Source organism: Helianthus annuus, chromosome 8 (assembly GCF_002127325.2).
Source record: "Helianthus annuus cultivar XRQ/B chromosome 8, HanXRQr2.0-SUNRISE, whole genome shotgun sequence".
Classification (NCBI taxonomy): Eukaryota; Viridiplantae; Streptophyta; class Magnoliopsida; order Asterales; family Asteraceae; genus Helianthus; species Helianthus annuus.
This window is the reverse complement of record NC_035440.2, coordinates 133466527-133479666: the sequence shown is the minus strand read 5'-3', so window position 1 is coordinate 133479666 and position 13140 is coordinate 133466527. Positions and strand designations below refer to the sequence as shown.

At 37.6% G+C, this 13140-nt stretch overlaps 1 protein-coding gene across 1 annotated transcript; it reads right to left on the bottom strand.

Moving 5' to 3' along the window:
* Nucleotides 1–11472: 11472 nt before the first annotated feature.
* Nucleotides 11473–12413, bottom strand: LOC110870595. The gene is made up of 2 exons (XM_022119780.1): nt 11850–12413; nt 11473–11751 (listed from the first exon to the last, which is right to left on the bottom strand). The coding sequence occupies exons 1-2, from the start codon at nt 12411–12413 to the stop codon at nt 11473–11475; spliced, it is 843 nt and encodes a 280-aa protein (XP_021975472.1).
* Between the last annotated feature and the right edge of the window lie 727 nt (nt 12414–13140).

Here is a 13140-nt window from a genome sequence, read left to right as displayed (position 1 = left end):
CCCGACCCAACATAACAATCCAAAACATATTGGCCCAAACAAAATAATGTACAAGTGATTTGTGTGATCCGAGCAGACTTGTGCGATCTGCTCGGTTTGTGCGACTACGTGATTTGGGCTGTTCGGCCTAACAGCACAACATAACAATTTGTGCGGTTCATTAGTTCTTGTGCGACTAAGGCACCTTGTGCGCTTGAATTTGTGCGTTTATCCTTGTGCGACCGAAGTCTCTTGTACGATCTAGGGACTTGTGTGATCAGTTACAATTTCCTAATTTCATGCAATCATTTACCGATCCCAATTCAATTCGTTTGACCCAAATTAACGGTTTCCTTATTTTGTGATAATCAATCACACCAACAGTTTCTAAACCAACCAAATTATCGATCAAACAAGGCAATTTTTAAACTAACTCATAAGAACCCTAATCCGATTCAATCATGAACAAACATTATAACATGAACAAGCATCATAACATTCAATTGGATTAAGCCTTAAAACATAACACCCTCAAAGCCGATCAATACTAATACTCGAATCTATGGCATAACATCCGATTAACATGAGCATATTCCAAAACACACATACAAGCCGATTACATGCATCCATTCGGTTCTCATACAACATGAACAATCCGATTTCTATGAACATTAACAATGATTTAACAAGCATCATCAAATCGGTTCTAGCTTATCATCACATATACATTCCTAATCGATATAGTCTAAGCATGAGATCATATCATCATTCAACAATGAAACAATAACAAAATACTAACCGATATGAAAGATGGTGAACAAGAATTGATCCAAACGAGTAGTCTTGGTGCCGTCGGTTTCGAAGGAGAGACGAGAGAGAGCTAGGGTTTTGTGTGTGTTGGTGTTGTAGTAACAAGTGAGAACCAAAACTCTTAGGGGGATTGCTTGTATGCGTGTAAGAGGAGGATGGGCCGAACCCACACATGGGCTGCCCTTATGGTCTGATTACAATGGATACGGCCTCACGTGCACTACGCCAAAATAGGGAGACAGCCACACAAAAAAAGTGTGACTATATGTCTTTCGCCACACATATTTTTTTCGAGTCAAGTGTGACCAAAGCTCGAGTCATCGTAGGTATCATACAGCCACACACACTTTTTAGTGGCTGTAGAACTTAAATGTGTGGCTAAAAAGTACCAACATTTTTTGTTAAAATCTAGCATTTCCTCCATTAAGTGTGGCTAAAGGATTGCAACAGCCACATGAATTTAATTTAAGTGTGACTGTTTCTATTATATAGTCACATATATTTACTAAAAAGTATGTTTTAGCCACATCAATTAATAAAAAGTGTGGCAAAAAGGGTTGTTGTAATCAAACATTTTGTCTATTAAGTATGGCTAAAAGGAAGCAACGACCACATGAATTTACTGTAAGTGTCACCGATTCTATTATATAGTCACATGAAGTTATTGTAAATGTGGCTAAAAACTTTTGTTGGACACACAAAACACTTTTATAATTTTAAGTGTGTCTATTGTCTAACTTTTGGTCACACATATTTATTTTTCCTGTGACATTTGTTATCAGTTCATCACATAATAAAAACAAAGTGATGATGTGGCTATTGTCTAACACTTGGTCACACATATTTGTTTTTCCCATGGCATTTGCTATCATTCCGTCACACAAACAAAAAACAAAGTGACGAAAGTGTGGCTAATGATTACGTATAGCCACATAAAATTTTGTAATTATAAGTGTGGCTATCGTCTAACCTTTGGTCACATATAACTTTCATTTTCCATGACGTTTGGTATCATCCCGTCACACAACAAAAAACAAAGTAACCATGGCGTGGCTAGTGGTTATTTATAGCCACACGAAATTTTGTAATTTTAAGTGTGGCTATTGTCTTAACTTTGGTCACACATAATTTTCTTTCCCCATGACTTTTGGTATCATTTGGTCACACAATAAAAAACAAACAACTATGGCGTGACTAATGGTTATTTATAGCCACACGAAATTTTGTAATTTTAAATGCGGGGATTGTCTAACTTTTGGTCACACATATTTATTACGATTCTATATGACCATTTTCATGTAATTAACCATTTTATTTTCATTTTTTTGTACAATAAAAAATGCAGTAAACATGAGATAATTTATAAAAAAAAAATGAAATTAACAATAATAACCAAAAATCCATACATAAGTTTTCAATTTACATACTAATGCAAGGCATAAACTTCTAATCGAAACCAATCTACAATAGTTGCAAATGGAAACAAATGTACACAAAAACTAAAAGCTATTTCTAGGTTGTTTCTTCAAGTCCGTATATACTCACTGCTTTTGAACTTGAAAATGATGCAAATTTGCATCTATGGGTTGGTGGCTACCTTGCTGCTGTTGTGATAGTGAGTAACCAATGGCAAATTCTGATGTCTCTTAGCCCATCAATGAAACCATCACCTCCACGTATATATATATGTATTCATGTCACAAACCTGCACATAATGTCAACCGGTCAGTTTCTAGTACGGCTTGGGTCGGGTTCAACACTTTGTGTGTCGGGTCAACCACGTCCTAACAGGGTTACCATACAAGTCAGGTTTTGACTAAAGTAATGCATGTATGTTTACACATAGTCTAACCAATCACGAGCACGTATAGTTCATGACAACACGTTTGGTACGGTAACAATCAAGAGCATATCATATTCATACTTGAGCGATTTAGATAACCAAGCCCAAAAGATAGTAGGCCCAACATGTTGTGCGGTCGGCACAGCCTTGTGCGACCCACATCATGTTGTGCGATTCAGCTGAACATCCGGCCCAAAATAACAAGAAGCCCAATAACAATCTAAGCATAAACACGACCCAATCAAAAGTGCCTAAACCTTGTGCGATTCGGACAACTTGTACGATCGGACTAACCCAGCCCAAATGGTACACCCGGCCCAACATAACAATCCAAAACATATTGGCCCAAACAAAATAACGTACAAGTGATTTGTGCGATCCGAGCAGACTTGTGCGATCTGCTCGGTTTGTGCGACTAGGTGATTTGGGCTGTTCGGCCCAACAGCACAACATAACAATTTGTGCAGTTCATTAGTTCTTGTGCGACTGAGGCACCTTGGGCGCTTGAATTTGTGCGTTTATCCTTGTGCGACCGAAGTCTCTTGTACGATCTAGGGACTTGTGTGATCAGTTACAATTTCCTAATTTCATGCAATCATTTACCGATCCCAATTCAATTCGTTTGACCCAAATTAACGGTTTCCTTATTTTGTGATAATCAATCACACCAACAGTTTCTAAACCAACCAAATTATCGATCAAACACTGCAATTTTTAAACTAACTCATAAGAACCCTAATCCGATTCAATCATGAACAAACATTATAACATGAACAAGCATCATAACATTCAATCGGATTAAGCCTTAAAACATACCACCCTCAAAGCCGATCAATACTAATACTCGAATCTATGGCATAACATCCGATTAACATGAGCATATTCCAAAACACACATACAAGCCGATTACATGCATCCATTCGGTTCTCATACAACATGAACAATCTGATTTCTATGAACATTAACAATGATTTAACAAGCATCATCAAATCGGTTCTAGCTTATCATCACATATACATTCCTAATCGATATAGTCTAAGCATGAGATCATATCATCATTCAACAATGAAACAATAACAAAATACTAACCGATATGAAAGATGGTGAACAAGAATTGATCCAAACGAGTAGTCTTGGTGCCGTCGGTTTCGAAGGAGAGACGAGAGAGAGCTAGGGTTTTGTGTGTGTTGGTGTTGTAGTAACAAGTGAGAACCAAAACTCTTAGGGGGATTGCTTGTATGCGTGTAAGAGGAGGATGGGCCGAACCCACACATGGGCTGCCCTTATGGTCCGATTACAATGGATACGGCCCCACGTGAGCTTGTGTGATTAGGTGTAGTGTTGTGCGATCGGATCATATTGTGTGTTTAATACAAACATTCAATAACGTACATACATGCACATAATAACATTCAATAAATCAAAGCTCATATAATCATAACACGTTCACATTCGTTACACAAAGTAGGTTCGAAATACGAGTTGTCACACTCCAACATTTGAGTTCGGTTGTCAAAAAGGGATACAACAAGGTGATCCTATCTATCCCTTCCAATTTATTTTAGTGATGGAAGCGTTTTCAGATTTGGTTAGCAAAGCATGTTATATTGGGGCTCTTGACGGGGTTCGGTTGCCTAAAGATGGGTTGATGTTATCACATTTGCTGTATGCCGATGATGCGATGTTGATTAGGGAATGGTCTAATTTTAACTTTTCTAATATGAAAAGAATTCTTCGGATTTTCTACTTATGTTCCGGACTAAGGATTAATTTGAATAAATCGGTTGTGTTTGGTGTGGATGTTAGTGTTGATGAAGTTAACAGTGTAGCCGAGTCTCTTAGATGTAAAGCTGGAGCGATTCCGTTCTTATATTTGGGAATTAAGGTTGGGGCAAATATGAATCGAATTACAAATTGGGACCCGGTTGTGAACACGTTTAGATGGCGGTTGACAAAATGGAAAGCGAATACTTTGTCTATTGGAGGCCGACTAACTTTGGTTAAATCGGTTTTGCATAGTCTGCCCACGTATTATTTTTCGCTTTTTAAGACTCCACTTAAAGTGGTGACTACTTCGGAAGGGTTAATGAGACGTTTCTTATGGGGGGTTCGGATGAGGTCAAAAAGATGAATTGGGTCTCATGGGATGTTGTAACCAAGCCGAAAACTGAAGGTGGATTGGTTTGACTAGACTTGAGTTGAATAACAAGGCCTTGTTAGTGAAACAGTTATGGCGGTATCACTCTGAACAACAAACTTTATGGAGGCGGGTTATCGATGCGTTTCATGGATCTAATCGAATGTGGGGGTCGGTGCCAATGAACAATACTATCACAGGGGTTTGGAAGAATTGCATTTTTTTTGGAATAAGTGTAAGGTGGAAGGGGTAGAAGTCAATAGAATGATATGAGGAAGAGTTGGGAATGGGTTAAAAATTCGTTTGTGGTTAGACTGTTGGATATGCCAGGTACCGCTGAAGGACAAATTCTTAAATATGTTCATGTTGGAAAGGCAGAAACACGTTGCTGTTGTTGCGCGCTAGTGTAAATTGGAGACTTCGTTTATGATCAAAAGGGATTGGAGGAGGGCACCGGATTCAACTGCTGCAGTAAATGAGAGAGCGGAGATGGAAGACTTGTTGCGCGATCTTGTGTTGAATGATAAAGAAGATGAATGGGAATAGAACGGTAGGAATAAAGAGTTCACTGTTGCGGAGACTAAGCGATGGCTACGTAGTTCGGTTAATAACGATCGATTTGGATTTCAATGGAGTAAGTGGGTGCCAAGCAAATGTACTGTTTTATGTGGCGAGCCTTTTTGGATCGATTACCGAGAAAGGTGGCATTGACGAGACGAAATATTCATGTGGAAAACATAATGTGTGCTTGGGGTGATAGCAAGGAAGAAAGTGTTGGGCATCTTTTAACTGGCTGTATTATCTCAGCGGGCGTTTCAGATGGTATCTTGAAGTGGTTTCGTATACCGGAGGTTTACGCGTTTGATGTTAAGGATTTGGTCGATCTTCATGAGCATTGTGGCGGATCAGCTAATAAGAAAACGGTGTTGCATGGTATAACTATCATTGTCTGTTGGCATTTATGGAGGGCTAGAAACGAGAAGAATTTTTCAAATAAAGATACAACGGTGGTCGACATTGTCGCGGACGTTAAGTCTTTGGGTATTTTTGTGGTACAAGCATAGGTTTAAACAAGGTACAGTGAAGTGGGATAGGTGGTGTCATTCTGATGTGACGTAATTTTGTATGTTTTGTTTGGTTTTCGGCTTACAATTTCCGCCTTGGTAATAGCTAGTCGGTTTTGTGGTTGAATGAAAGTTGATTTTCAAAAAAAAAAATAAATAAATAAATAAATAAAAAAAACACTAAGGGAAATTCAGTTGTTTGATTTCTTTTTTTTTTAATTCAAAATTTTTTAATTTTTTAATTGTAAATTTGGATCATTGACGGACTACTGGAGTATCATGGTGCCACCAGCGAAACCACCCGATTATATCTATCTCCACTTGACATAATTCATAATTGTCTATACACCAATTCATGAGAAAATCCAATAAATACGAGAAAAAAACCCCTTATAAGAATCGAAAATTCTTTAATGAACTTACAAACCAAACCCCTTAGAGCATGTTACTTGAATTAATTCCAATTCCTTTAATATTAATGTACTTTCATAAAATACAATTCCTTAAATAAAATTATTCTACAAACCAAAACCCATTAAATGTTGAAAGAAGTATCACAAAAAAACTTCTATATTGATTTATGATCTATAGTCTTTGAAAATGGAAGGTCAAGTATAGATTTTATTGCAATCATATATTCATAAACCACTTCTTTGTATTTATTTATAATTTGTTTACCTCTCATATAGTTAGAAAAAACTTATAGATCTTTCATGGGGGCGATTATAACTTTGTAATAGTAGCACCGTATGAGATATTTTTTTCATTATAGAAAAAAAACATGTGCATAAAACTAATGTTACGAATTTGTTGATATCCATGAAGTTCAAATTACTACATATGAACACCATAATAATATGTAATCATTTTGGCGTAACATGGGATACAAGTGACCCCGAGTGAAAGAATGATTGAATTGAGTCGAAGAAAACAAAGGAGTCAACATCTATATCTACTAAAAGAGAAAAACAAATGGAGAACAAAAATACTCTCTCATGTCATAGATTTTTAATTAATGAAAAGTTCAAAATTAGACGTATCTCTAGAACCACTTTTGTAATAAACTAGTGGTTACACCCTGGGTTCGAAACATAGATGGATATATCAAATTATGAAATTGACGATAAAAAAATCATGTGGTGACGGTATATTCAAAAGTTACGGAAAAGTTACGTCGTTTTATACGAAAGCTAAGTTACTCAAACAAAATTTATAACAAAACGTGTATAAAGATAAATACGATGGTTGCACATTACATCGGGTCGGTTTAAATGTAAATAAAAACAAGACGTTGCAATAGTATATTTAAAGATGAGCATCGGGAGGTTTAAGAAAAAAAACAAATGGTTTAAAAAAACGTTTAAAACAACTGATCGATCTAAAAACAATATTACGAAAATTTATGTCGAAACGAACATAAAAATAACTCGTGTGGACCGTTCACAAAAAATGCAAAATCCATAAAAATATTTAACAAAAATTTCGTTAAAATAACAAAAATTTGGGCGTTAATTTTGCGCGTTAATATGACGCAACGTGCATGTGTGGTTTAGTGTTTTTACGTCTTTGTTCCCGTTTACCAGGTCCGACAAAATGCACAAGTTGTAGATCGACTCAGTGTTGATGGTCGCTGGCGTTAGTGTGGCATTTGTGCTATTTGACAAAGGCGTCTCTAAGAACTCATTTACTCTCTAAGAACTTATTATTATTATTATTATTATTATTATTATTATTATTATTATTATTATTATTATTATTATTATTATTATTGTTCCAAATCAAATGGGTATTGTGTCACACACTGCTCGTAGTGGAAGCGCATTCGTGTGACTATGAAAGGTAAACAATGCATTCGACAAGTAAACAATAAAATAACAACGATGTCACTGATATATAGTTTGAAGTATAAGTAAAAAGCTTTTAAACATGTTCACAACGTTTTCCCAAAATAGTATTTCAAGTTACAAAATAACTTTAAGAAAACATAGTTTGCTTCGATAATAAAAAAAAGCTTTGACTTCTATATGCACGCACGAAGGCAGACTATATAAGGCAAACCCTTCAAAAATGGCCATCGTTCCTTGTTTATCCACTTTTTGTGATCTTCCACATATTATGCTTTCTTTCCTGAAATACATGTAAGTTTGAAAAAATCAACAATAAGTGGGTGAATTCATGCGTTTGTTTTCTTTATTTCAAATGAGTCTCGAAAACATTTGAAAGTTTTGTATTGTAAACCGGTATGTGAAAGCGTATATGAAACTAGAGGATCCATCAATGTGTAGCTAATACATTAATATGTGAGCCACATAAGTAAGCAACCAAACCTAGACGATGATATTTGGACTCTTCCGATATGGGACCACAAAAGCACCCCTAAAAGGTTAATAAGCTAGGAGTGGAGTTCGCCAAAACTCAATAGATCTACACCCCTTGCACATCGGTCGTTATGTATGATTAATGGTTACTATTGCCATTTTCTACTTATGCGCACAGACAACAGGGAGGCGGGTCGCGGCCCGCGAGCCCTTATAATTTCGGTAAAATAAGTTTTAAACTTGTCATTTTCAGTCCCAAGACCTTTAAACTCATAATAACTTTTATTTTAAGCACCTTTGTCCTTTCAAGTTAAATTGTAGGTATTCTTGGGAGTATAATCAAACGTCGTTAAGCTCCGAGTTCGTTAAAAGGTCACTCAGAGGTATAATTAAACATGTTGACGCTTTTAACCCTTTAGTTCATAAACTTTTGATTTGTTTCTCAAACGGTTTCGTAATTCCACCGTGTGGCTTGTTATTAAATATGAATACCGTAAAAGGTCATTCAGAGGCACAAGTTATGAATGTTGACATTTTTAGTCCCTCCACATACATCTTTTCACTGTTTTGCAACTTTAGTCCTTCGTAATCAACTTTTGACAAAATTAGGGTTTAGGACACGTGTCTTCACATCATTGGACATGATTTTACGAGGTGTTACATCCTCACCCCCTTAAAAGAAATCTCGACCTCAAGATTTACTGAAACAAGTGGGGGTACTTTTGTCGCATAGTGGACTCGACCTCCCACATGTACGCGGGGCCTCAACGGACAGACCATTTGACCTTTACAATAGGCACATGTTTCCTCCAGACCTTTTTAACCTGCCGATCCTCGATCGTTATTGGTTTTTCAACAAACCTTAAGTTTTCATCTATCTACACGTCTTTAAGAGACATTGCTAGCGACTCATCGGCTAGACATTTCTTTAAATTGCAGATGTGGAAAACATGGTGAATTCAACTGAACTCCTCAGGCAAGTTTAGCTTATAGGCCACGGAACCGACACATTCGATGATCTTGAATGGTTCAATATATCTTGGGCTTAGGTTGCCCTTCTTACCAAAATGCATCACGCCCTTCCAAGGTGATACTTTTAGTAAGACCTTGTCCCCTACTTGGAACATTAGAGGTTTGCGCCTCTTATCAGCATTGCTCTTTTACCTGTCTCTGGCGGCTTTCAGACGATCACGGATTTGTACAATCTTATCCGTCGTTTGTAGGACTATCTCAGGTCCTGAAAGTTGGGCCTCCCCAACTTCTACCCAACAGACAAGCGTTCTACATTTTCTCCTATATAAGGCCTCGAAAGGCGCAGCCTGAATGCACGTACGATAATTTTTATTGTAGGAGAATTCAATCATGGGGAGATGGTCATCCCAACTAACACCCAAATCAATGACACATGCACGAAGCATGTCTTCTAATGTTTGAATAGTATGCTCACTCTATCCAACCGTCTAAGGATGATAAGCCGTACTAAAATTCAAATGAGTGCCTAAAGATTGCTGGAAACTTTTCCAAAAGTGAGATGTATATCTACTATCTCTATCTGATAAAATAGATACTGTCACTCCGTGAAGGGACACGATCTTGTCCATATATAACTTTGCTAATTTGTCGGAGCTATGAGTCTCCTTTTTGGGTAAGAAATGAGCTGACTTAGTCAGTCTGTCAACGATAACCCATATTGTATCATTTCCATGTTTAGTTTTAGGTAACTTGGTTATAAAATCCATAGTTACCATTTCTCATTTCCACGTGGGAATTTCTAGTTGCTGTAGTAGTCCTGACGGCTTTTGATGTTCGGCTTTAACCTGTGAGCACGTCAGACACTTAGGTATGTGTGTAGCTATGGATTTGTTCAAACCCATCCACCAATAATTTGCTTTTAAATCTTGATACATTTTGTCACCTCTAGGAAGAACTGGATATTTTGAGTTATGCGCTTCCTAGAGGATTAAATCTCTAAGTCCTCTATAATAGGAACCCAGATTCGACCATTGAATCTAAGGATCCCATCATTCCCAGGTGTCAACTGCTCAACAGTTCGACCTAGTCCTTCACCTGGAAGATTAGCTTCCAGCATGGCTTCCTTTTGCGCAGTTAATAGCTTTTCATTTAAGTTGTTCTTAAGCTCAATGCTTTTGGCATTAATACGTATAGGATTAATTCTTTCTTTGCGGCTTAGCGCGTCAGCAACTACATTTGCTTTGCTAGAATGGTAGCGAATCTCGCAATCATAATCAATTAGTGTCTCCATCCATCGGCGTTATCGCATGTTCGGATCTTTTTGATTAAATAAGTATTGGAGACTCTTGTGGTCAGTGTATATAATACACTTTGTTCATTATAAATAGTGTCTCTATATCTTTAGTGCAAATATACCGACACCTAATTCTAAATCATGGGTGGTGTAATTCCTTTCTTGCACCTTTAGTTATCATGATGCGTAGGCAATCAACTTGCCTCTTTGCATAAGCACGCAGCCTATACCAGTGTGCGAAGAATCACAATAAACAACAAATCTTCTATGCCTTCAGGCAATGTCAATACTGGAGCGTTGCTCAAATTTTGCTTGAGATTCTCAAAAGACTCTTGCTGTTTAGGACCCCAATTAAATTTAACGTTCTTGCGGGTCAAGGTAGTTAAAGGAGTGGCTATCCTTGAAAAGTTCTCAATGAACCTCCTGTAGTATTCATCCAGACCTAAGAAACTACGGATTTCTGAAGGTGTCTTAGGTGCTTCCCAGTTCATAATTGCTTCTATCATAGCGGGATCCACTTGGATTCCACATTCACTTACAACATGTCCAAGGAATTGTACTTCACGAAGCCAAAATTCGCATTTGGAGAATTTAGCATAAAGCTTCTCCTGCTATAAAAGCTCTAAGATACACCGAAGATGTTTCTCGTAATCAGCTTGGTTACGAGAGTAGATAAGTATGTCGTCTATGAAGACAATGACAAACTTATCTAAGTACGGCCTACAGACTCTATTCATGAGATCCATGAATGTTGCGAGTGCATTAGTGAGCCCGAAAGGCATCACTAAGAATTCGTAGTGGCCGTATCTGGTTCTAAACGCGGTTTTAGGCATGTCTTCAGTTCTAACCTTGAGTTGATGATACCCCGACCTTAAATCAATCTTCGAGAAGAAACTTGCCCCTTGTAGTTGATCAAACAGATCGTCGATCCTGGGCAATGGATAATGGTTCTTGATCGTTACCTTGTTCAGTTCACGGTAATCAATGCACATACACATTGGAACGTCCTTCTTCTTTACAAACAAAATAGGTGCGCCCCAAGGTGACGAGTTGGGCTATATAAAGCCTTTCTCCAAAAGTTCATCCAATTGTTCCCTTAGTTCCTGCATTTCAGTTGGTGCTAAATGGTACGGAGCTCGTGCAACTGGTGCTGCTCCTGGCATGATGTCGATTCTAAACTCTACTTGCCTCTCAGGAGGTAATCCAGGTAGCTTATCAGGAAAGACATTTGGGTAGTCAGAGATTACTGGAATGTCTTCTATCTTGGGCTTTGGCTCATCCACTGTCACGTGTGCCATGTAGATGACACATCCGCTCTTCAAGCACTTGGATACCTTAAGTATAGACACTTGATCAGGCAATCCGTAGTGTGTATCTCCCTGAATGGTGATCGTTTCACCGGAAGGGGTTTTAATGTCGACGAGGTTCTTACACAGGCGGTACGGGCTTGGTTATGTGATAACCAATCCATGCCCAGAACTACATCAAACCCTGCCAATTTCATTGGCAGAAGAGATAACGGAATAGAATGATTCTTAATGGATATAGAACATCCATCAAGAATAGTTGAAGCAGTTTCTAAGGAACCATCAGCAAGCTCTACCTCATATTTAATGTCTAGAGTTCTAATGGGCAGATTTAATAGTTGACTAAACTTAAGGTCTACAAAAGACTTATCTGCACCTGAATCAAATAAAGCTCTAGCATAAATGTCATTTATGAGGAATGTACATCTTATAACATTTTCATCATTCACTGCTTGCTTTACATTTAGTTGGAATGCCCTCACATTCCCCTTCTTAGCCTCATCAGGCTTCTTCACATTCTTAGGGCAATTTATCTTGATGTGCCCTTTTTCATTGCAGCCATAGCAGACTACATCTTTCAGGTTCTTGCACTCAAGGGTTTTGTGGCCCTTCTTCTTGCAAATCCCACAGGGTTTGGCCTGTGAGTCTATGGTGCACTGCCCCAGTGCCTTCTGTTGCAATTTTTGCATGTGGGCTTTTCACCCAATTGATTCTGGTTCTTCTTGAACCCAAACCTCCCATTCTTCTTCTTGTCAGAACGTTGGGAATTATCATCTTCTCTCTTTCTCTTTCCCTCATCTGCGGTCGTTCCAGACCTGCTGCTGATCACATCCAATGTAAGAGACAGATTAGATCCGCAACAGATCTATAAGTGGCAGACTTTGAAGCCTTGACATTTCCCTTAATGTCACACCCCGACCGCGTAAAACAACTAAACCGCAGCGGAAACGTCGGGGAGTGTTGTAACAGAATTATTGTTTCACAACCATGGTATTTAAAGTTATGTTTTATTTATAAACAAACAGGGGATACATTGTCTAAAACAAAGAAAACGAGAGTATATAACAAAATTTAACTAGTTCTTGCTTCATTTTTAAGTCACTAAGGCACAGGTCTGCCCTAGTGTGTCTCGATCGTCCTATGCAACAGCTCCTGAAAACACATGTGAAAATAGGTATGTCAGCATAAAAATACCTGTGAGATACATAGGTTTCGCTTAAATAGGATTCATGACTTGTATTTGAAAGAAACTTTTTTAACAAAAAGTTAGTCATGAATCTTATTAAAAGTGTTTTCTTTTATAAATCATATGAAAATCAATAAGTAATTAGATGATATATATAAAAGAAAGATGTATGGTTAAATAAGTTACCAAGTAAAATGAGTTTGTATTAAATAAGTTGTTCGCAAAACAAT